Here is a 24,908-nt window from a genome sequence, read left to right on the forward strand (position 1 = left end):
TCTCAATTTTGATAAAAAAATTTAAGGCATGCCTGTCTGTTATAAAGCACATTTTCAGAGAACATATATCAGTTCATTCGTCTGTGCCAAGTCTCCTCCCCACCAAAGAGAGGTAACCCTCACTCTGTGGAGTGGCACTCCATAATGATGACGTCATGCAAATTGCCCGAAATGTAGACCTTTTTGTGTCTTACAGTCAAAACTCAATATTGTTTAATTACAACAGTTCTTACCCAATGTGATTTGTTCTTAATGAAATTTCCAGTTCTCGCAGTACTTGCGTGGATTCTTGGACCCGTCTTCTGAATTTCTATTTTTGTATTAAAATAAAAATGGAAAACAACTGTTTCACTTTAAGTGCTGAGTCATTTATACAGACAAACAAACTGCTCTCTACACTATGACAATATAATGGTAAGTGAAACAATGGCAAACAGTGCAATGGTCATAATGCAATGGGGATGTGCAAATGGTGAGTAATTTGCCCATATCTTGGCAATATTGAAGGCTGTGTGGTCAATGTCATGTTCACGTGAGGGATATGTACATGCATTTAGATTTAATGTTAAGGTACAGAGGTTAATATTAAGCATTTTCTGACTTTAGCACTCTCCTTGCAGCAAAGATGGGAGACAGAAGACAAGAACTAAAAATTCTACAAACAACTAATCACCTGGAGAAATCGTCATTTGATACTAGAAACTTTCAGTGTACTGCCTTCGTGTTTTTTTTTTTAATCTATTAAACGCATTGCATTTTAAATGCTTGCACAGATATAAAAGGGGCTATATCTGATTAATGATGTTACACTAGAACTCAAACCCAAGCTGACAATATTAAATATTATAGAATGCCTATTGTTGTTGATTGTTAGCAGAATTGGGCTAAGGAGAACTGTTTAATTCTCTACACTAGATGGCCCATTAAAGAGGATTTTGTATGCCTCTTGAGGCATTTGCAAATTGTCATCTGCAATGGTTACAAAAATGTCAAGCTACTTTTTAATTTTATTTTAATATGGTTGGCTTTTCGACTTGTGGTCAGTTATGTTTATCCAAATGTGACTTCCCTTGACTTCAATGCCTGTGGGCGGAGCTTTTGTTCTTAACGATTTCTCCTTGAGAACTTGGACTGCTAAGCTTCTGGGCTACAGTGGAATTCTGCAAAGAGGCTGGTCTTGGAACTTACTGCTAACCTCTGTGTGTGTATATGGGGATGGGGAATGCGTCTGGGTTATGGGCTTGTTGAAGTGTGGTGGGGGTGGGCGTGAGTGTTGTCCTATTATTTAATAGTATTCTTAGTTATAGTTTGTCATACTGAAATTGGGTGTTATTTTTTGGGTGATCATGCTGTGGTCACCAATCTGGCATTTGTGGTTCCCTGTAGTGGGTTGTAGTGCTAGAAAGTAGTGGGTACAGTGAAGTATGGTTCTATGCATATTATGTTGTCATGTAGAGTGTTAGATTGTCATGGTGTGCCACGATACACCTTAAGCTTGTGTTGTGAGGAACAGTGTGATTGGGTGCAATGAGGAGAATGGCTGGTGTGGTTTGGTGGTTGAAATGAGGTGGTATTTAGGTTTGAAATGAAATGATATGATGGGCTCTTTATGATGTGGTGTAATGTGGTTACAGGATTGGTGTGGTGCAATTTACTGGCTTTTTTTGCATTGTATGCTGGATGATGTAGTTTGATGTGGTATATTATAGCATGCTGTAGTGTTCTAGGTTGTGGTATGCTTAAACAGTGTTGTGGATAGTGTTGTAATGTTGCGCAGTATGATGGGATTTATTATGGCAGGCATGTTTTTATGTTGTCCAGTTTTATGTGATGTTTAATGGTGAATTTATATTGTGGCATGGTGTGGTACTGTGTGGGGCTTAGCAGTCCTGTAGAATGTGGCAGTGTGCTATTAACTCTTATGATATGATAAGTGGGAGACTGGTGTTCAATATATTAATTTGTGCAGGTGTAGAATATGCCCAGTTCCATTAGATTGTGTGATATGGCATTGCACAATGAAGTCTGATGGGTTGTACAACAACATGGGGCCCAATTCACAATGATATATTTACGTGTGTATCTCTCCGATGCTTATATGTATATTTTCCCTTTTTTGTTTTTCAACATTTCTGAGTTGAGATTTACACCTATGTGTAGACTTACCTGTCTTCACCCCCATCAAATGAATGGGGAGAGTTTCATGTGAATACATTTGCAAGTTTAAAGTTACTATCAGTAGATTTTCACCTGTTGGCAAAGATCTCTGTCAGAGAGGTGAAGATCACTCTATGGGAAAGTATAAGGTAATTAATTTAACATTTACTAAAAAAGTGAAATATAATATGAAATAATATAAAAAATGTAATACTAATCTGAAACTAATAAAAAAGTTACCACACAAGAACTCAAAATACACAGGATTATGTCAAATACAGTATTTTCATTTATATATTTTTTAAACATTAATTTAAAATATCCCCATTCCCTATAATGTTTATTGTTTATTTATTATGTCTTAACTTTGGTCAACAATTAGGTATTTAATTAAAATATGTTTCATATTTTTAAAGTATGCAGCAAAGGTTGATTGAATTGTGTTAATATTAAGTATACTGTTACATTTAAAAATGATTAAATTAATCCATAATCGTTCTTAATTTCATAGAAATTTATAACTAAACTTAATTATATACCTCTAAAATTGAACCAAATTATATATAATTAAATTTAAATACAAACGTATATACACATATATATATATATATATATCTTTGCATGCACACACAAAATCATTTCTATATAGTGTTAGTTTAATGTCTTCCCTCCATTGATTTCCATGAAAGTGTGTTGCAGTATCTGTGGTTGCCCGTATTTGACTGACTTCAAGGTGGGGCAGGAGTACCTTCAAGCCATTAGGGCTGTAGTAGCTTTAGATGTGTTTTTATTAACAAGTATCTCCCAAACAACTCCTTAAATTTCTGGTAATCACATCCATTTTTGAGTAACTATTCCCTATTTTTCCACAACACTACCTCGTCCCTCCCACATTTACTACTAAAAAGTATACCTATGTGTGCAAAAATTTCTAACACCTGGACAGGAGAAGCAGAGATGGAGAGGTCCATCCATATGTTGGTAAATTGCATTTTTTAAAGTAAATGAGTGGCACTACCGTAGGATTACATTAAGCATCACAAAATGCAATTTGTGAATCTTGCCCATGGAATTGTGGTGACTTGTTAGCAATGGAATGTGTGCTGCAGTAAGACATTATACTGTGTTGTTTAGTGAGATGTTTTAAAGTGCTAAGTAGTGTTTGACATTCTGTAGTATGTACAGTGCATCGTAGCGTGACTGAGTGACGTGGTGAAAGTGATGTGGAGTCTCATTTCGTGGATGTATTAAATGTGGCGTGGTGAAATACTGTATGCTGTGGAGAAGTGTGAGCGAGTGTAGCGTAATGGAGTATGGTGTGCTTAGGCAGACTGAAGTGCCCAGGGAGCAAGATAAGTGTGCCTTTTCTTAGTGGCCAAAAAAAGGCAGGTCATATGATATACAATCACATGAGATTTTGTGTAGTGGGGTGTTAAAGGAAATAATCAGTAGCCTAGATAGCCCAGAGACTGCTCTCATGCCATGTTCCAGGTTGGCAGCAAGAGGATTTAGAGGTTTCTTAGATGTCAAAGTACTGAAGAGTCACAAGCACTATAATTAAAGGACCTTTAGAACTATTTGGAGGAGGCATGGAATTAAGTGGAGCCCCCTCAAGACTGAGATGTGAAACACTGCAAAGGCACCAAAGATGGTGTAGATATAATTGATGTTAGAAGGCACAGTGAGGTGTTGCACTTTTTAGAGTGTTAGTGAATATTCTGAAGCAATATGTGATTGAGTGGTAAATGGGTGGTGTAACGTGGTGATGAGTGGCATGCTGTAGTACAGGATGTTGTGCTTCGACGTGGTTCATTGAGTTTTGTGGTGTGTTTTAAGGTGTGGTATGCTGTAACATTTTTCAGTGCATGGTGTGGGGCCGTGTGGCATAATCTACTGAGCAGTGATATGCTGTATATGGTTTCATCAAGAGAGCTCATGTATCTAGAGATTCAGAAATTGCTCCTTGCTCCTTTGAATGTGGCATTTCCTTAAAAAAAAGTTAGGTCTGGTGGTACAATGTTTAATGAGCAACACCAGTAGAAACGCATTCCACAGGCATCTATACCAACTCTGATTATTAATTTTCATTTTTAAGCTATATAGTATAGTTTTCCTGCCGAACCTGGATATATTAATTTGTTGTAAACGCACTGAGATGCCAATGTTAACCACAGAACTCATAATCCAATGGCTTCAAAAACATCTATGAAGTATAAAGGTCTTCTTGCTATCCGAGGGCTCAACTTCTAAGATATTTTGTCATACTTCAACTTTTGTAAGTGTAGCAAGAGACAATGATGTTGTCAATGTAGCAGATCTATGCAGACTTGATTTGTGGGTTATGTAAGGGTAAAGCCATCGAGTTGTGACAGAAGGGTAAGAAGATGGTTCTGCGCATCTGTGCCACCCTAGCTCTCTGGAAGGCAGAAGTATATGAGGATGTCTTATGCGATGGAACATTTAATCGGTCAGCGTCCTTGTTAATTCCTGATAAATGTGTTTTTCACACATAAAAATCATGTGTGCAATCAATTCGTTCCTGGTAAACAGTATTCTATCTTTACAGTGCATCGCTTACATTAGGAGTCATTCCATCAGGAATTTTACATCACAGCTACGTTTTTTTATACTGGGAGTCATTAGATTAAAGGTAAGTAATTGTAAAGTTATTAAAAATGCTTTAATTTTTTTTAAACTGTTTAGGTTTTTTACACAATAAACGTGTGTGAGTGTATATAAATGTGTGGTTACAAATATTTGTAGAATAAGAAAGAAATCAGTTTAATCTAAAACAGACTATACTTAAATATGTTACAATAAAAATATTAAAGTGTAAATACTTAAACTACATAACAATTAAATACACTACAAATATATAGCAATGAACATTAATTTTACCAATAACGTTTAAAGAAATATATATATATATATATATATATATATATATGGAAAATGTCACTTACCCAGTGTATATCTGTTTGTGGCATGTGGTGCTGCAGATTCACCTGCTACGCATAGGTCCCACCATCTAGTGTTGGGCTCGGAGCGTTACAAGTTGTTTTTCCACTAAGAAGTCTTTTTTCGAGCCACGGGATCGGGGGAGGAGGGAGGGTGCATGTGAATCTGCAGCACTACATTCCACGAACAGATGTACACTGAGTAAGTGACAATTTCCGTTCGATGGCATGTGTAGCTGCAGATACACATGCTATGCAAAAACTAAAAAGCAGTCCTTCTCCCAAAACAGCGGCGGCTAGCCTGTAGGAGTTGAAGTAGTTTGAAATAAAGTTTTAAGTACAGCTTGACCAACATTGGCATGTTGCTTTGAAAATACATCCAAACAGTAATGTTTTGTAAATGTATGTGGAGTGGACCATGTGGCAGCTTTGCATATGTCTGCCATTGGTATGTTACGTAGAAAAGCCATGAAAGCACCTTTTTCCTAGTGGAATGTGCTTTAGGTGTTATTAAACATTGTCTTTTTGCTTTAATGTAACATGTTTGGATGCATTTTACAATCCATCTAGCTAATCCTTGTATAGAGATAGGATTTCCTTTATGTTGTTGGTGAAAAGCAACGAAAAGCTGTTTAGTTTTTCTAAACTCTTTTGTTCTATCAACAAAGTACATTAGAGCTCTTTTAAGGTCAAGTGTATGAAGAGCTCCTTTAGCAGTTGAGTCTGGCTGTGGGAAGAAGACTGGCAATTCCACTGTTTGGTTAATGTGAAAAGGAGAAACTAATTTTGGCAAAAATTTTGGATGTGTCCTAAGTACTACTTTATGTTTGTGTACTTGGAAAAATGTTTCCTCCAAAGTGAATGCTTGTATTTCACCAACTCTTCTTATTGAAGTAATTGCTACCAAGAAAGCAACTTTCCAAGTTAGAAATTTAATATCACATGAATGCATGGGCTCGAATGGTGGTCCCATTAATCTTGTGAGTACAATATTTAGATTCCAAGCAGGAACTGGTGGGGTTCTTGGTGGACTAATGCTTAAGTCCTTCCATAAAGGCTTTAATAACAGGATCTCTAAAGAGAGAAGTATGTTGTATAGTTTGTAAGTATGCTGATATAGCAGTAAGATGAATTTTAATAGAGGAAAAACCTAAATTAGCTTTTTGTAAATGAAGCAGGTAGCATAAAATATCTTGTATTGATGCTTTAAGTGGGTCTAAATTTTTGGGCTGACAGTAGTAAACAAAACATTTCCACTTGTTAGCATAGCATTGCCTAGTTGCAGGTTTGCATGCCTGTTTTAGAACTTCCATACATTCTAATGGAAGGTGTAAGTATCCAAATTCTATTACTTAAGAAGACAAATCGCTAAGTTGAGAACACTAGGATTGGGATGTCTGATTTGACCTTTGCTCTGTGATAACAAATCTGGTCTGTTTGGAAGTTTGTGAGGAGATACTACTGAGAAATCTAGGAGTGTTGTGTACCAATGTTGCCGTGCCCACATGTGGGTTATGAGTATCATGGTAAAATAGGTGTGATACAGTCTGTTGACCAGAAATGGAATTAATGTGAGAGGGGGGAAAAGCGTAAGCAAATACCCCTGACCAGTTGATCCATAGAGCATTGCCCTTGGACAGAGGGTGTGGGTGTCTGGATGCGAAGTTTTGGCATCTTGCGTTTTCGCTTGTTGCGAATAGGTCTATTTCTGGTGTTCCCCATATCTGAAAGTACTGTTGAAGTACCTGAGAGTAAATCTCCTATTTGTGTATCTTTTGCTGTGTCCTGCTTAGTAGGGCCGCCAGCTGATTGTGAATCCCTGGGATGTATTCTGCTAGCAAGTAAATGTGATTGTGAATTGCCCATTTCCAAATTGTTTGGGCTAGAAGGGACAGTTGAGATGAATGTGTTCCTCCTTGTTTCCTCAGATAATACATTGTTGTCATATTGTCTGTTTTTATCAAAACTGTTTTGTGCTTGAGAAGGGGTTGAAAAGCTTTTAGGGCGAGAAACACAGCTAACAATTCTAAATGGTTTAAGTGGTAAGTTAACTATATTGAATTTCATCCCCCTTGTATGGTAAGGTTGTTGAGGTGAGCTCCCCAACCTATCATTGATGCGTCTGTTGTTATTGTGGTCCGAGGCACAGGGTCCTGAAATGACCGCCCTTTTATTAAATTGTTGTGATTCCACCATTGAAGAGATTTGTGTGTTTGGCGGTCTAACAACAATAGATTCTGCAATTGACCCTGTGCTTGAGACCATTGCTGTGAGAGGCACTATTGCTATACATGATGCCAACATTCCCAATTGTTTAATGATAAACTTTACAGTGTAACGTTGATTGGGCTGTATCTGTGATATAAGATTTTGAAAAGCTTGTATTGTATGTGTATTTGGATAGGCTAAGGCTTTTGGGTATTGAGAATAGCACCTAGGTAAGGTTGAACCTGTGCTGGTTGAAGATGATATTTTTGGTAATTGATTGTGAACCCCAATGTGTGTAGGATTTCTATTGTGTATGGAGTGTGGTCCTGGCATTGTATAATATTTCTTGATTTTATTAGCCAGTCATCTAGATAAGGAAAGACATGTATGTGTTGTCTTCTGCTGCTGCTTCTGTGCTGCTATTGCCGCTAGACATTTTGTGAAAACCCTTGGAGCTGTCATTATGCTGAAGGGAAGAACCTTGGATTGGTAGTGGTTTCCTGCTATTACAAACCTTATGTATTTTTGATGAGCTGGATGTACAGGTATATGAAAACAGGCATCTTTGAGATCTAATGGAGTCATGTAATCTTGTTTTTGCAGTAGTGGAATGACGTCCTGCAGAGTTACCATGTGAAAATGTTCTTACAGGATATATAAATTTAGTGGTCTGAGATCCAGAATGGGCCTGAGAGTGCCATCCTTTTGGGGTATGATGAAATATAGTGAATATACTCCTGTTCCCTGTTGAGATTTTGGAACCAATTTTATTGCTTCTTTTAGTAATAGCGATTGTACTTCTTGTTGTAACAGAACTTTGTGTTCTGGGAACAGCCTGTGATAGCGAGGGGGAATGTTTGGAGGAGTAGAAATAAGTTATAGGCAGTAACCATTGCGGATAATTGAAAGTACCCACTGGCCTGTGGTGATATTTAGCCGTTGGGATTGGAATTGCTGCAGTCTGACCCCACAGGAGATGTGTGGGGTTGTGGTATACTGAGGAAGTCACTTTTCTGAGGGAGTGGTGACACTCTTTGAGGCTTGAAATTTGCCTCTGGCTCTGAAGTTTTGACCTCTGTGGTATTGTTGCTTACTTTGTTTAGCTTGCGAGGTGGAAGCCTCTGCAGACTGGGGCTTGAAACATCCTCTAAATTGCTGTTTACGAAAGGAACCTCTATAAGGTGTAGTATATAGAGCAATAAATAGAGGGATCAGGAGGAATAATGATCCAGTGTAAGCCCTCCCGGAATGGATATCATACAAATAAACAAGCAAAAATAGGTGAAAGGATATGAAGGAATCCTAAATTTTAGGAGCAAAAGTCCTCACACACCCAGATGGGTGTCATGCTTCATCATCAGAGTGCTCCTCGTCAGACCGGCGCTGCAATGTCTGACGGGCTCCCCCCAGTGAAGGGGGGGCTCTTTGCCGGAGATCTTTTCTCAATGATGCCAAGACCCCAAGAGTGAGTTTGGACAAGAAGAAAACTAGGAGAGTCTAAGTGGAAGTTAAAATTGGCTCACAAACCCAGAAAGACTTTATTGATCCAAGAGGAGGGTTCCTGGATCGAAACAGCCGTTTGGGCCTGCTCTTCTTCTAAGGTGTCGGTGGACTCTGTATGCTTCGACGCCATTTCAAGTCTCCTAGCGCTCTGGTCATGCAGTGTCTTTTTCGACCGAAATGAACAACAAGCTTCAAAGTCTTCTTCTCGATGTTCGAGAGCGAGTCAGAGATTACATACCATGTGCTGATCTGTGTAGGGGAATTTTGTGCGGCATCGCGGACAAATCGGAACGGAGTCCGGTCCATTAAGCTCCGGCGTGGTAGGCCTGAACAGGCCAGAGTATGGCACGAGCGCCCAAAAGGGTGTTTTCTGGTTTCCAACGGTACTATCGGCTCGACTGCAGATGGAAACGCGATCGAAACAATACCGACGGTAGAATAAAGTTATTATAAAGTTTCAGATTCAAAAGACTTGGAGCAAGAGGAAACACGCCCGAACCCGAGAGCGGAAAGAAAACAATCTAACAAAGGAAATGATGCCCATGCGCACTGTCACCGAAAGGAGGAGTCATTCGATCCCGAGACTCGAAAAAATACTTCTTCGAAGAAAAACAACTTGTAACACTCCAAGCCCAACACTAGATGGCGGGACGTATGCATAGTATGTGTATCTGCAGCTACACATGCCATCAAATATATATATCTCCACACACACACACACACACACACATACATACATATTTATACATAATCACAGACACACACAACACACATATCCTCTACATTTCTACGTATCTATAGAGACATATAGGTGTGGGTGAATTACACATTATGACATGTATTCAATGACTCCAGATGAGAAAGTACTCCTGGATGCACAGACCGTGATGTAATGCACTCCTGGTGTATTAACATATGATGTAAAGACTGACACCCTAATGGACATAGAATTGAATTGTCTGTCATAAGACAGACTCTGCAAAAAGCAGAATCGATTTGTCTAAATAAAATACCTGTTTCTTATAAATACTTCAAACCACTGGAAGCAGAGAGGTGTTTTGACTCTTTTGAAAGAATTACAGCTAATGTGCTCTTCCTTGTGTCAAGGTAGCTGCTACTGTGCCCCCTTTTGTTCCTTGCTGTTTCCAGTCTGGAAAGACGCAACTTGCTTTTCCACAGGTTGGAAAGCGTCCAGTCATAGAACTAAACAGATAAAGGGGGCTTTCCCTTTTGAGAGCCACTGGCCAACAGTAGCTGTTCCAGAGACCAGAGATTTGAACAGGGGCTTGGGATATTAACATCTCTGATGAGAGGGGGTGTTGTTTTAATTCATCTATTTGTGGTGCGGTAGATGCTCCATCTAAGGAGATCATAATCATAGGACTGGACTAATGGTCAGAAGTAGCCTAACCCCAAGGTCGACTGGCCTGTAGTGCAATTAGGCAGTGCATGCCAGGCTGGTCTGACAGGTCAGTGTGGGCCAGTTTTTAGCAGTTGTGAGCCAGTTTTATGGCAAGGTGGGCTGGTTTTTACTGTTGATTTCCCTGATCTTACCACTTTATTTTTTTTAGCTATCTGCGTCACTAATGGGGGCCTATTTTTTGTCCCAGTGCGACCCTGGCCCTAGTTACACTCTACTCCTTGGACAGGGCTGAGGGGCCTCGTATGGAAAAACAAGTATTAATTTTTGCTTTCTCCCCCGGGTGACCAGAATCCCACTACAAAAGGCATCTTTTTGTTTCAAGGTGAGGTCCTTTGCTGATTGAACCTAGGACACCTTACAGTATGGTAGATGGACTTGGTTATTACATGTGAAGTCAATTCAGAGAGTGTTTAGTTGCATGTTCAATATTTCCCTTAACGTCATGGGAATCTCTCCTCCCTGGGAGCCCTTCTCATTCACCCAAGGAGCAACATCGACCTGAAAGAAACATGAGGATCGAAAAACCTAACCAACTGTCTAAGAAAACAGGTAGGTAGTTGCATGGCATTCACTTTACAGTCGCGGGGCCATCCTCGGTATTCCTCGGTATTTTAGGGGGAACATCCAGAATATATAAACGAAAGAGAGAGTAATGTCGCTGCGATTTATGGCCAAATCCCTGTGCTCGGTTTACAGTGGTCAACAGAGATGCGGCTTTTAAGTGGGAGGACTGCAGTGTTTAAAGAGGATGGCTGACGTTTATTTCCGGCCCCCTTCCAGTATAGATCAACAGCTTAAGCGACAGCGCTGCAGTTTACCCATTGTGTCCCCAGATGAGTGGCTGTTTGGTTCTTTTGCTACTACACAAGAATAGGTAAGCTACACAATGCATAGTAGAAGCCTCCAAGTCCAAACTGAAATTATAAGTCTCCAAAAAAGAGCAGCTAGGGAATCTCTGCATTTACACTGTACATGTTGGGCTCTTTCACCTCCTATGTTTATCTAAAAGAGTAAAATTAAAGTGTAAACAAGGAATATTTTTCTTTAAAAAGCAAGAAAAATTTTTTGCTGACCAAAAATATGTGATATTTTTATATGCTTTTCAGTAATCTTTATAAAAGTTCAAAAATACACATTTTGTGCCTACGCAGATCATGTCATGATTAATGACTGCTCAATGTTAACTCAGATGGAAAAGGGAAGTGGCTCTTTTAGGTCTAGACACAGCACTGTGCTTTTAATAGTTACCATAAAAAACGGAGAGGCGCTGAGGTGAGTTTGGATGGCATAACCAACATTGCAGGCTCCAATCTTGCGGGATTTTAGCCGAGAACATTAATATCACTTCCACAACAAATGGGGTGTCCATTTTGCCAAAGCTCCAATCGCAACAGTGTGCTGTGAAGATGGTGCCCATTTTTGAGACAACTGAACAAGTGACAGTAACCTTTGTTCTGTAAAGATAGGACTTAGCACGTTTCATAGGTTTCATTATTTTATAAATTGTCCAATTTATTTTGTTTTTATTGGCAATCTGTAATCTAAAATTCATTTTCACTGTTGTGTCACTGTATCATTTTTTGTTGGATTTTTATTTATCTAAAGCATGTTTTATCATGTTTTTTTTATTTTTTTAAAGTTGCTGAGTTTAATTTTGGATTTTTACAGTTGTCGTGGAGCTCTACACTGATGTAGTGTACAGCATTTATGCTAACTGGGTGCACAAAAGCTGATATAAACTGCAACATTGCAGATCAAAGCGTCTGTTCTTTTATGTTTATAACATTACAGAGACTTAAAAGTAAAGGATAAAGTATATCTCCCTTTTCCAACCCTCACTCTCCAGCCTTTGCAATAGAACACCACACTTTACCTTATTAGTTCATGGACCAGAAACCACAGAGCCCTGTCCCTTGCTTTGACCTACCTAGTCTTATGTTTCCTCCCACAATGCCCACATAAAGCGTGCCTAAAAGCAATTGTGGCACACAGTGGTACTTCCAGCACACGCCTTTAAATCAACTTTATTTATTTGAACACATTATTTCATCATGTGGTCAAGCTCTTACAAGTATACATCCTCATTATTATGTATTGTCTGCATTTTATTTTATTGTGCACATTGTGGCCACAGCTTTGGAGCAACACTGCATGCCACGTTGTTTTTGCACGTGGTCCTGTTTTCTTTGTGCACCGTTCACAGCACCCTGTGGCTTTCCCATCCCATCCCATCGCTTACAAGTCCCTCCAAAGGGTACGGACACCCTGATAAACATAGCAACGAAGTATGCACCACTTCTTTAATTCCTTCCATTAGGAACACTGGGGCCTGGATTACATTCCATCTTTTGCTTGGAGTTGAGAGTGATCTGAGGTGCTGTCTATTTCTCATAGTGGAGAGGTTATAAGAGCAGAAAGCAGCAGAAGACATCAATGCTGGACAGGCTGTATTTGCTTCAGATGTGTACAACTTGGTCAGGCTAACAGCACTCCAAGACTACCATTAGGATGCATGCTGACTTTTAGACGAAGAACAAAACTTACCACCAACATCCTTTTAACTCCAAGCATTTACAATGTGCGTGGCCAGCTGCCAGTATACGACTCCAGCTGTCCTCGCCTAAGACCACCATTTTGGCTGTGAACACAGCATCTTAGCATTGTGGTTCAGATTTGTTGGGGCCGAGGCCTGTCTCCCTTATATATGACTGACAGGTTTGTCAGGACCAAGTTCTGTGCGAACAAGACTAGTGTTTCATGCTTGCCCCAGTGCAACTTGGCCGTGCAATTTGACCATGGCCACGTGCTGTCACATTGCATGCTCATCCGTGACAGCAGTCCAGGAGTGAAGCCTATCCTTGCAGGGACATATTAAATAATGGGTAAAAGTGTGCTACAGTCCTATAATGATGTACAGATTATTCTTGAGGCCATGTAAATAATAAACCAGGAGGCCAATGGCTGAATACGTCAGATTCTTGAGATGTCAGTTATGATAATTAAATACACTATCAGAAATTAATTTGTAAATTGACAGGCCCTGTTTTTGTTTTTTTGCTAATACAATTATGGTCTACTACTTGCATTTATTAAAGAGTATTTATTATTGAACTACATCATTTAATGAACATTTGGGAGAGAGAGGTGCTCTGTCCCACATTTTCTTGCAGCAGCTCTATTTTTCTGGATTGGAGACTGTTCATGACTGGGACTGTGCCCATAGAGAATTGGAACCAGTGGGTGTGGCCTTTGGACATAGTCGGTAAACACTTGCCCTGCCCTCAGAGCATGTGTACCTGTGAGTGCAATGGAATAGTCGTTTCACAAACTGTGAAATGGAAAACAGACGAGAAAAGCATCTGCAATTCACATTCCCGGTTAGTAAAAAAAAATGGAGTTTGTGAATTGGTTCAAAAACCCAACTGTTAATATATTACTAAAACATTTTTGGGGACATTCAGTAAAAAATGCTAGGGTATTTACTCTGATTCACAAAAACACTTTTCACTGGCCCTTCTTGCATTATCGTACTCTCATGAGAGAATGCGAGTGGAAAATACTGCACACCTCTCAGAAATCCCCCATTAATGATACCTCCCTTTACAAATCTGCTTGAAACTTTACAAGGTCAAACATTCATGCATGTCCATGCTTTGCAAAATTACATGCAGAGTTGTCAATGCCAAAGACACCCAAATTAAAAAGTGCCTTCCAAAGAACTACCGGTCTCAACCATAACTAAAAATAATAATTTGTGTTTTTTAGCCACCCTGTCACCATGTCCAACTTCATGACGCATTCTAGGTAACTGTGTACTAACCATGGGACAAAAATGGCATTCAGAGTTACTGCTAGCATAACAAAGCAAATAGCTGACATTTGAGTGATTTGTAGGTGTCAGAAAATCCTGAGATGGCTGTGCTATTCTTTCAATACAAGTTACTCTGTATGTGTTTTTTATAGCTTGTGTTTATTTTTGCTACATTAGCATGACAACTACTATTTCTAGACAGGGACATGTTAAATGAATCAACTAACTTATAAAGTGGACCTGGCTGTTTATTTGTCTCTAGTAAGAAATTAGAAAACACTTTATTTTATATTTCCAAGAAGGTCAGGTTTGAAAGAAGATAGTGTTTGCTTTCCAAGACACACATTTTTAGTAGATGTGAAGGATTGGAGAGCTAGTCTTTGCAATGTTCTATAAATAATGGGTCTCCAACGGCACACCAAATGGTCGGGGTTTATTTTCCATAAAGAGAATAGAAAAAAAACCTTAATCTTCAATTATAAATTAGCAATACATCATAGAAAATGTGCTCCTATAACACCCACATGACAGACTACACATATATTTTTTAACACAACCACACAAACACAAACATCACTTCTACTTTGCAAAAATGTCAAGGGACTTTTTTTTACACAAAGTCACTAAAACCAGGGGAAGATATATATATAGATACCAACAAACACAGGCATTTGAGGAGTTACACAAAGAGCACTGATTGGAGTGGACTGTGCTAGGCCTCTTATTAGATTAAATCTTAATTCATAAGAAACATGTCATTTCTGCACATTATGCCCAGTAATTAACAGGTAAAGCTTATTTTCTATGAAAAACAAGCAACACTGAAGCAAGTCTAGTAATGTATTTCCTCTTATCCTAGTTAGTTTAGGTCACTATGTATACACAAGTCTAATTTTAATAACAATATCATTTAATGCTTGGGTTAGTAATATATTTTAAGGAATGAAATACTGACTGCAGGTTCAAATAGAGGAATGATTTAAAATCATATGTTTGGCCTAACAAAGTTTACTGAGTCACTTCCTCTAAAAACAAACTGCATAATACGTGAATGTGCAATTAATGCTTTTATTAAATAAAGAAGTTATAATTAACGAATAGCCCTAGTACACATTATGTGGACATTTTCCTAAAGCAGAGTAAAAAACCATTGCTAGCCACACTAGTCAATACTAAGGAAGAAGGGAAATAACTCCCAGGGTGGTATTTAGGACTCTTTCCTTAGTAGGCAATAGTGTGGAAGCAGTCCCCAACACTAATTTAGTACATTATTATCCATTTGTTAGTTGGTGCACAAGGGATCCCACATGTGGCTATTAAATTGGAGATGAAAACCAATATAACAAACCAACAGTGATGACAGAAACACCAATCCCAACATTCCAGCAACCAAATTGAAGACATACGTCTGCTATCACCTGCACATTGATGCTCAGCCAGGTCTTTTTAGGCAGCAATAAAAACATGTGTAAAAGTTAGTTCCTTTGGAGAAAAAAACAAAAAGCCACCATTATCTGTGTTAAATAAAAAGAGAGACTAACACATGGTTAACATTTTAGTCATTAGTGCATGATCCAACAAGTCAATCAATTTTCTAAAGAAAATGGCACGTTTTTGCTGGAGGTACATTTAGGGTCGAATGCTAGTCAAATAGCAATCCATTGGCAAATATATGTGAAAGAAATAAGCACTTTAAATATTATCTAATTGAGTTTTTTTTTAACTGTGGCAGTCCTCGTGCGCTTGCTGCAACAAAAACTTTTAAGACAGCAGAGGATGATCTAAATTACAAGGCTAGCTGTAATCCTGAAATATAGGACCTTCCTATTTATTTTTAAAGGACATATATGTGTATTTTCTTGGCAACAGAGTAGCCCACAGAAGACACAGCCCCCACCCCCCACTAAAGTGACATTTGTAGCTACATAATGAAGATGAGACACTTACTTTAGCTTTCACATTAACGAACAAAAGAAAAAGCATTATCTCCAATTTCAGGTGAATGCATTTAGTGAATTAAAATACATACTTCTTAAAATGTACTGAAATTCCAATCCCCAGCCTATTACACTTGCATGCAAGAAAGGCCTGAGAGATAGAGTTTATAACAATAACATAATAAATGGTGGTAGGTATGTTGAGGAAAGTCATTCATTCACAGTAATAGTGAATCCAATTCTCTAAGGCTCCACTATCAGAGCTAATTCTGTAATGCTTAGCCAATTTGATACTCAAGCACATTCACGGCCATTATAATGTAAGAGCTAGGTTAATCTTAAAGCTAATTATATGCCACTGCCATTTTAGAGCACATGTCAATATACTGCAATATTGTAGTGAGTTCCAAGGCACTGTAAAACTAGAAACAAATTATCAGCCACAGCAGTTGCATAGGGTTCCTAGTCATCTCAAGGAGAGAGCTCATTCCACAACTATAGTATTAAAACACCAGAGATAATTAATATCAGGCCTCTTATAAGCCACTGTAAGACTAGTAATATTGCCCAGTTACTTCACTGTTAGGGTTAAATCTAGGCCAATGTAAAGTTACATATATTTTCAATTACTTGATTATTAATAGTTAATTTTGAATAATGTCTATACTAGAGGCATTGCTCATCACTTTAATATTATGGTTAATTCAAGTCCACTTTAATACTGGAGCAAATGTTTGTAATGGAACAACCAGATAACAAGTCTTATCTGTGGCAGAGTAAGCAATAGTGTATAACAAGAGTGAAAAAATGTTGATTCTCAGCTTTAATAGAGCAAATTCTCACCTGCTGCTTTAGAGAGATTATAATCAGTATTTACTGTATTACAGCTTATTTTCAGTAATGGAATATGAGAAATACTTTCAATTTCTGTAGCTTTAGAGCCTATTTTCACACATTGTAATATTAATTATCCCTTAACTGCTGCAATATTAAAGAACAATTTCAGTCATTTTTTAACATCAGCGAAAGCAAAAAGCTACTGTTTACTAGAGCTAATTTTCAATCACTGTAATATTAGAGCTATTGTTGAGCCACTATAATACTAAAGCCAGTGTGCAGGAACTGTAATATCAGAGTTACTGTGCATTAACTGTAATAGTGGAACTACTGCGTAGCCACTGTAATATTAGTTACTCACTGTAATGCTGAGTAAATGCCTAACCAGTGTGATAGCACAACTATTTAAACTAGTGTGATAGTACACTCAGTTATTACTATTGGAATATTACATATGTTAACTCACTATTTTATAAAAGCTAGCTGTCAATCACATTAACACTGGGCCCCATTTTTCAAAATCTGTAGCATTAGAGCTGGGGCTGAGTAACTAATATAAAAGTAATTCTTTGCCCACTGTAACACTTCCATTTTAGTGCACAACCAAATGTACTACATATTGTATTTAGTCATTACAATGTTGCTGCTAATGTACACATGCAAATATCAGAGCAAGTATTCTGCCACTGTAAAGTAATTGGTAGTACTATGTCAATGTACTTTTCTATATACTACTCAGCAATTGTAGTGCACCCACAGAGTGAGTCAATTTTGAAGTGGACTTTTGAGTGAAAAATAATTTCTTTTAACTTTGAAATTTGATGACAATACTCCTTTTCTGGCTATATAAATATGATAATCATCTTTCGAACGCAAGCCATTAATACTGCTGCATTTACCATGTAATGTTAGATTTTAACATTTTAACTGCTAAGTCTGGCCAAAGTAATTATCGCTAAGTCACTGAATAGTACATATGTAGTTCAGTACAGATAGTGTGCTACACCAAGTTTACACAATGTGTGACCATTCTAAAAATCTTCATGTTGAGGCCTGAATCTACTTTATTATCTGGATTTCTGACCTGTCTCTCTCTAACAAATGGAACTCCACACTACCTATCTTCAAACTCCTACCATATGAAAATGTGAGCACTTAAAAGGAAACATTTTCAAAGACAGAACTGACCACTTTTTCCTCGCCTCACCTACAAGTTTCCCCGTATCACTTTCACATCTGCAGCCCAAAAACCCACAATATAACTTCTAGCAGATGGCTAATTTTAAGCCGTCCTCTGACCCACCTTATCACCTACATTTCACCCCTTTCAGTACGGTCTTCACAATGAAATCTACCCTTCCTACTACACAGCACTATTTTACGTATAGCAGGTTTGTGATCTACTCTATAAAGCCACATTAGCTACTATTTACAGCCAATCATATATTCACACCTGATACAGGCCTATCACTTCAGTAAGGCCACTGTTACCAGCTGTCTTACCGCCTCTACCCAAATGGATACAAGATGATGCACACTTGCAAATAGCTCGGGGGTAGAGCCTAGTGGCACGATATAATTTGGGCTCTGATAACTTTGCACCAGTGCTGATGACATACAGCCATAACCATTATTTGCTGCCTTTGTCATCTCTTGCCTCAATCTGTCTATTGTCCTTACTTATAACATCAGGATTTTCTGCAATCTACTCAACATAATGCTTCCTAAATAAGTGATTAGAATAGTTAAAGTCTCTACACTACCTCACTTCTACTATTCATTTGGTACAAAGTTGCAGCAGCCTCATTCCACATATCCTCCATATTCTCCTGCAACGGCACACCTGTCACTCTGTTCTTCTCAGTTTTCTATTATCAACTCCACTGGTCTCAATTTAAGAAAGATGCCTTGCCTTACTTTTAATCTTACCTTTACTTCTGAAAATCCTGCACACCATATCCATTGCACCTTGAGAATGGTTGTTTTATGTCCACAGAGAACTACTTAAGATACTAATATAGGAGTACAGCTCTGATGATCTGATTAAAGGCTTGCCCTTTTCAAGTCCAATACTCTGAATTTTGCTTGTTTCGCCCCGAAGAATTTCACATTTCAGTAAATAAGAAAGATGGTTCACAGCTGATTACAAACATTGTTGCAATAGAAGCCCCCATTCCTTTTAACTGGTGTGAGGCACAAATTAAACCAGTCTATTAAAAAGACACATACAGTGACCCTGCCAGATATCGACCAGTAATCTTCATCAAAAACATACAAAGAAATCCTCTGCAAAACGATCTTGGGTAAATTAAATGATTTGCTCCTGCTTGCAGAAACATTGGAGTTCGAAACCGCTCAGTTGCCTTTCACATCTGAAAGCCTGATAGGAGAAGACTGCTAGTATTTTCTGTATCTCGTTTCTTATTGGCAGAATGGCTTTTGAGAAACCCATTGAAACTCTATGAGGATCAATAAATGCAAGCAGTCTTAAATTGAATGATCAGATACTCTAGTTTAAACAAAGGTGATTTAATTGATAGTATTTTTTAGATTTTAACTGTTTTTTTTTATGGAAATGTGGTGTCTTAAATGGATAATTATTTTTTTCTTCAATGTTCCTTTGATCGTGAATTTTAACTTGTACAATTAATATGTAACTTTATTTTTTATGTTTTTAACCGTATCTGTTTGTATATTGCTTTATGCACATTTATGTATAAACCCCAAATATACTGTAAAACTGGTAAATCGACAATTCAAATCCTATCCAGCTTTTCCACAAAGCACCAGCATTCTGTCACACCACTAAATAAATTTGACACTTTGTAACTTTTAAAGCCCAGACTTCCCAGCAATCCTACATTTATTTACGTGCCTTCCTCTGACCAATGTGTAACAATTCACAAAGCTAGGGAGGCAAGGCATAGACCTGAAGCACCTCTGCTGCTTCATTTGTAGATTATTTTGCTATATAACCTGTCTGGGATTCAATGTGTATAACTCACTAAGACTCGCAATATTTGTTTCCCCACTGAAATTTTAAGGTGCAAGTTTTCCCCCTTTTTGTGACATAAGAAACTTTGTAAAGGAAACCGTGCTTTGTTGTTGATCTGCAAGTTCCCTAAAATGAATTCACCTTTTATTAATTTCCAGACCATTTTAATTTCTTTGAAACAAATATCAGTATTATAAAAGCGTCATTTTTTGTAAATTCCATTTGCTTCATGTTTTTTTCCACACAATATTGTCATTTTGATGCTAGTTCTATAGTTTATACCTATTTTTTCACATAGCACTGTTATTTATTTTCTGACCCGCCTCATTTCAACCGATTGAATTTGAAAGCGGTAAATTTTCCTCCATTTATTTAAACTCTCTAACATAGTTTTGCAGTTATAAAGCTCGTTTTGCGGTAGTTTATTTAGCTTTACTTTTTGTAGTATCTGAAAAAGACTTGATTTTCACTGTAGCTGAACTATTGTTAAAAGAATATTAGCCAACACTTGGTTTGATCAACATTAAATACCTTTACACCCAGACAGTCACAAATTGTTAAATATTTGACAAATAAATTGCCAATTAATTTTACTAGGTGGTGTGTATCACGACAACTATACTAGTGGAAATTTGTGTAATCGCTAATGAAACGACCGCCAATGAACCATGTAAAATTGCACAGGTCACAACTGTGTGGCTCGTAACTTTGAATTTGCCTTTACAAACTGATATTTTTCTTACCTAAGTTTAATGTATGTGCGCAAAAAAACTATCATTAATGAGTCTGAATGTCCACTCTGCTCCTCTTCTAAATATTCAAGAAACTGCTACACTATTAACTGTGTATAGATATATGACCAGAATTGAATTAAGGCAGGGCTTTTGACCTTATTAAAGCACTACCTTCTGGGAGCAAAGGCATTGTGTTTTTAAATTTGAGCTAAAATAAGGCAGTGCTTGAAAATAGAAATTGAAGGTGCCATGCCTAAAAAGAAATTCTAGCCAGCTAGCTGCTGTGCTATCTTATAATGCTGAATTCTAATGAATGGTTCAATGGTAACATTAACGCCACTTGGTACACAGCAATAGTGAAAAGACATTCATTCACAGCAAAGCAGCATTGCATTACACATGTGGGGTGCAAAGGGCCAGTTTCACTATAATGCAGTGGTGGAGCTAAAACACTATAGAGTATTTTCAGTTCAAGAATATACCAACCTGCCACTAACGTCCTACGAGGTAGGACTGGCCACATTTGTATGTTCGTGCTCTTCTTCATTTTTTATTTTTTACTGCTGGTAAAGAAAGGCATGATTGTGGAAAGCTGATTCATTTTCTTAGGCAGGGTTGCATATCCTTGGTCAGTATGGACTGGAATACAAATGTATTCACGCCTAGTGCAATTATCTTATGAGCATGATGTCTTTAAGCAGAAGTAGGCCCTGTGTGCCATCATTCTGCAGCTTTAAGAAGTCACCCACTCAGGGGTACTGTCATATTTTGCCAATAAAATGAACAGCAATAAGTATAGTTGCTGGCAAACATACATTTCTTGTCAGTACTTTTGCAACTGTCACATCCTGAGTGAACTAAGACATATTTATATTAAACATTAGTAGAAAATTATATATGAAGGACACGTCAAAGAAAAACCAGCAGGAGAAAACTATTTTTGGACTTTGATGATAGAGTAATTATCTGGTGCCCTTGGACATTCAAGAGATTACAGGAAGCAGGTAAACAGCATGCACCAACCACAAACAACAGAGGCAAAACAAAGCATTGATTGTTCAAGTCCTAGGGAAGAAGTGGAGCTGTCAGAAACAAGATCTGCTAGTTTCCTATCGCATTGTTAAAAAAAGCTGTTAAAAACATCTGCACAGGATATGAGTACAGATGCATTGGGAAGTTGATACAAGGAGTTATGGAAGCAAACGAGTGTTCTGCACATGCTAGTTCCCTCTTTCCTGGATATGTTGGTGTTGGATTTAAAGCATGTTATATGGCGAAAGGCAAAGCATTCAAACTGTTTCCCAGACACTTCCACAACAAGAGGAAGTGTACTTGATATATTATGCCTTAATATAGTGTACCATAAGATCTATGGCTTCCCTTCTTGGGACAGACAACATTAAGAGTGTCTATAGGTGGTTGACTCTTAAAAGTATAGGGGAAGGAAGGCTACCGTGAACCATCAATGCACAGATGGAGTACAGGGAAGTAATAAAGTTACCAAGAGAAACAACCCACACTTACCTTCCTAGTTACTGCTGGATCGAGATAACCTTTTAATTTCTGGATATACGTGTGTGGTGGATTCTTCACCTGAAATCGTTCCTGTAAGATAAGAAAAGTTGCTTTATAACATGCAGTAAAGTAATGTACGCAATAAATAGTTACTAAACAATATTTAAAGTAGCATACTGTTTTATGATCATAGTACCTTAGCATCAGGATTACTAGCGACGCCTATGTTCAATCTAGGCTGCCAGTACAGGATAACTAAATTTAACTAACTAGGAAAGGGCAAGTAACAACATGGCGGCTGTCCATCATACGACAATGTGAAAGGACTTCTAATGTTGAATTTGATAAGAGACGACTGGATAACTTTAGAGTACTGCGTACATCAAACAGCAATGGAAGAGTAAAGACAAAGAGTGGTACTAAACAAGGTCTGAAGCAGTGACATTACTAGTCTGTTAGGGCTGGTGTCCCCACCATCCATGTAAATCAGTTTTTTGAAGTTTTACATAGCACAAACTTGCCCGAGGGGTATGAGCACACTTTACTTGAAAACCAGATTACATTGCACATGCTTTAGACAGAGGGAGATCAGCGGTTTGCCTGGAACCACAGGGTATTGAGCAGAGGCTGGGACTCGAACCTGGTTCCCCAGTTGCAAGTTCAGCAGCTCTGGCTGTTGGGCCACTTCTACTCTCATCCCACCTGTGACTAAGACCTGACGGATGTGCCAGGACCAGTGAAGGTAACCGGGGTAAGAAACGTAATGCTCCAGAAACAGGCAAAACAGATGGCATGGGCGGCAACACGGCAAACTGCCAAAGCATGCAAACACACATAATAACGCGAGTCCGGGCCAATACACAAGTGCTGTTTGCATGTATGTAACTGAACAGGTTTGCACTGGTTGTGCCGGAGATGCAAATAATCCAGGTAACCACACGCCTCAGCTAAGTGTTGCAAATGTCTGAGCTCAGTGGGAGGGGCAAGAACTGCAGGCGTCGATGTGCAACAGGGAGATTCCACAACCCTATTTTCAATGCCAGTCTGAGCATGCACCAGAAGCCGGGGGACAGCTAGTCAGTACTTAATGGGTGCATTTTGCAGGTACTGGCACTCATTTTGTGCACCAGGTCTTATTTTTTAATAATCAGACTTTGAACCCAGGGCAACAGAGAGGAAAGCAGAAAAGGACATAGAAGAAGCGTAGACTGTTTCACGTCTGCACACTTTCTATGGCTATGTTCAATGTGCTTTAATGGTTATGGTCAGAGCCACTGGAACAATGAGTCAGGAGAGGGCCAAATTATGCAGCAGTGTCGAGTAAATTATGCAGCAAGAAAAGGCAAATTATGCAATGCAGCACATTTAGTGATAGCAATACTTCAGTATTTTGTTCTTTTTATGCTTGTAAACACTGTCTGGACACTGGTTGCACCTCATTAGTGCAAGTTAACACCCAAATATAGCAATACAGAACAGACAGATGGCCAGTCAATCTTTGCAAAGGAATTTACATTGAGCAGCAACACGTATCACTGCGTTTTAGTAACTTTTGAACATCTGAGCTGGAAGCAATTTTTTTTTGTTTGTTTTTTAAATCTGCAGATTATGCAGCAGATGACAGATTATATGACAAATGCCGCAAACATTTAATTATGCAAAAAATGCTGCACGATCGCATGATTCCAGTGGCCCTGGTTATGATACATACCAATCAATAACTAGCCTTCTGAATAGAGGCACGTCTAAGATTGGCTCGTAAGAAAAACTTTGGGACCTGCACAGATTAATTTGTAATATTATTATTCTACAAATAGGGCGCTGTAACTAGCTACCATGGACACCAAAGATATTATGATCTCCAGAACGTGAGTGAGTGTTGGAAATTATGCAAGCCGGGGTTGAGTGTGTTGGAGGGGGCACGGTAGAATTGTGTGAGCCTGTTTAATGTCGAGAGAGTGAGAGTGAGTGTGTGTGTGGTATATGTATATATATATATATATATATATATGTATGTATGTATCACTGGATACACAAAGGAGATACGTTGCATCTCATGGGAGGGAGACAGCCATTACAAAACATTCTTTACCATGCAAGCAAGTATTTTTACTTTTACCACACATGCCTTTACCTGGGGAAGATATGGACGGTTATATACTTTCCTTACATATACTCACCATGTGTTGTAAAGGCATGGGTGGTAAAGGCCGTGTGGAAAAGGCATTTTCTTTGTCAGTGTCTCAAAAAGAGAACTAAATGAAAATAGCAAAATGATCAAAACATTTACTAAAAACGATATGTTGATACTTTCAGGTAATTACAAGTTGATGTTTGGGTACAAAATTAGATAATTTGTAACACAAAGAACTGGCATCTGGAGGTAAAAACGTATTGCAAGACAATGACAAGTTGAAGTACCTTGACTGAAAATGCCCGAGTGGTATTTACGGTAAAATAGGGTGTTTATTTCAGTTATTATTCATTAGCACCTGTATATTCTGCCATTAACATATACTTCGTGTCTGACTGAGCCTGTAGGATCCCTGCAAGATGAATGGTAACTCTGGTATCTGCGCTTACAAATCCGGCTTGACCTGAGAGACTGCTTCACTGTGCAGGACTTGGAATTTACAGATCTGTGTATTGAGTCTTTTTCCCATCCCGCCTGTTCCTACTAAAACAACAATCAAATTCTACCGTGAAGGGGAAATATTATATCATACATGGAATGGAGAAGTAGTAAAGTGAGATGCTTTGCACAGTTCGAAAAAGTATAGGATCTCCTGTCAAACTGCATGCTCAGGTGTTTTTTTAAAGCATTTTTCTTT

At 38.3% G+C, this 24,908-nt stretch overlaps 1 protein-coding gene across 6 annotated transcripts in view; it reads right to left on the reverse strand.

Annotated features, from left to right (window-relative positions):
- Positions 1–24,908, reverse strand: part of FMNL2 (formin like 2) — a 469,979-nt gene that overhangs the window by 157,518 nt on the left and 287,553 nt on the right. For all 6 annotated transcript variants that reach the window (XR_011201574.1, XM_069225173.1, XM_069225177.1 and 3 more), the window contains exons 3-4: positions 22,087–22,167; positions 234–310 (exon numbers count right to left, since the gene is read on the reverse strand). Coding sequence is in view for 5 of the 6 variants with exons in the window: in XM_069225173.1 (XP_069081274.1) it covers positions 234–310; positions 22,087–22,167 (158 nt within the window). In the remaining variant the exon portion in view is untranslated. The remainder of the gene's footprint in view (positions 1–233; positions 311–22,086; positions 22,168–24,908) is intronic.

Source organism: Pleurodeles waltl, chromosome 3_1, assembly GCF_031143425.1.
Source record: "Pleurodeles waltl isolate 20211129_DDA chromosome 3_1, aPleWal1.hap1.20221129, whole genome shotgun sequence".
Taxonomy (NCBI): domain Eukaryota; kingdom Metazoa; phylum Chordata; class Amphibia; order Caudata; family Salamandridae; genus Pleurodeles; species Pleurodeles waltl.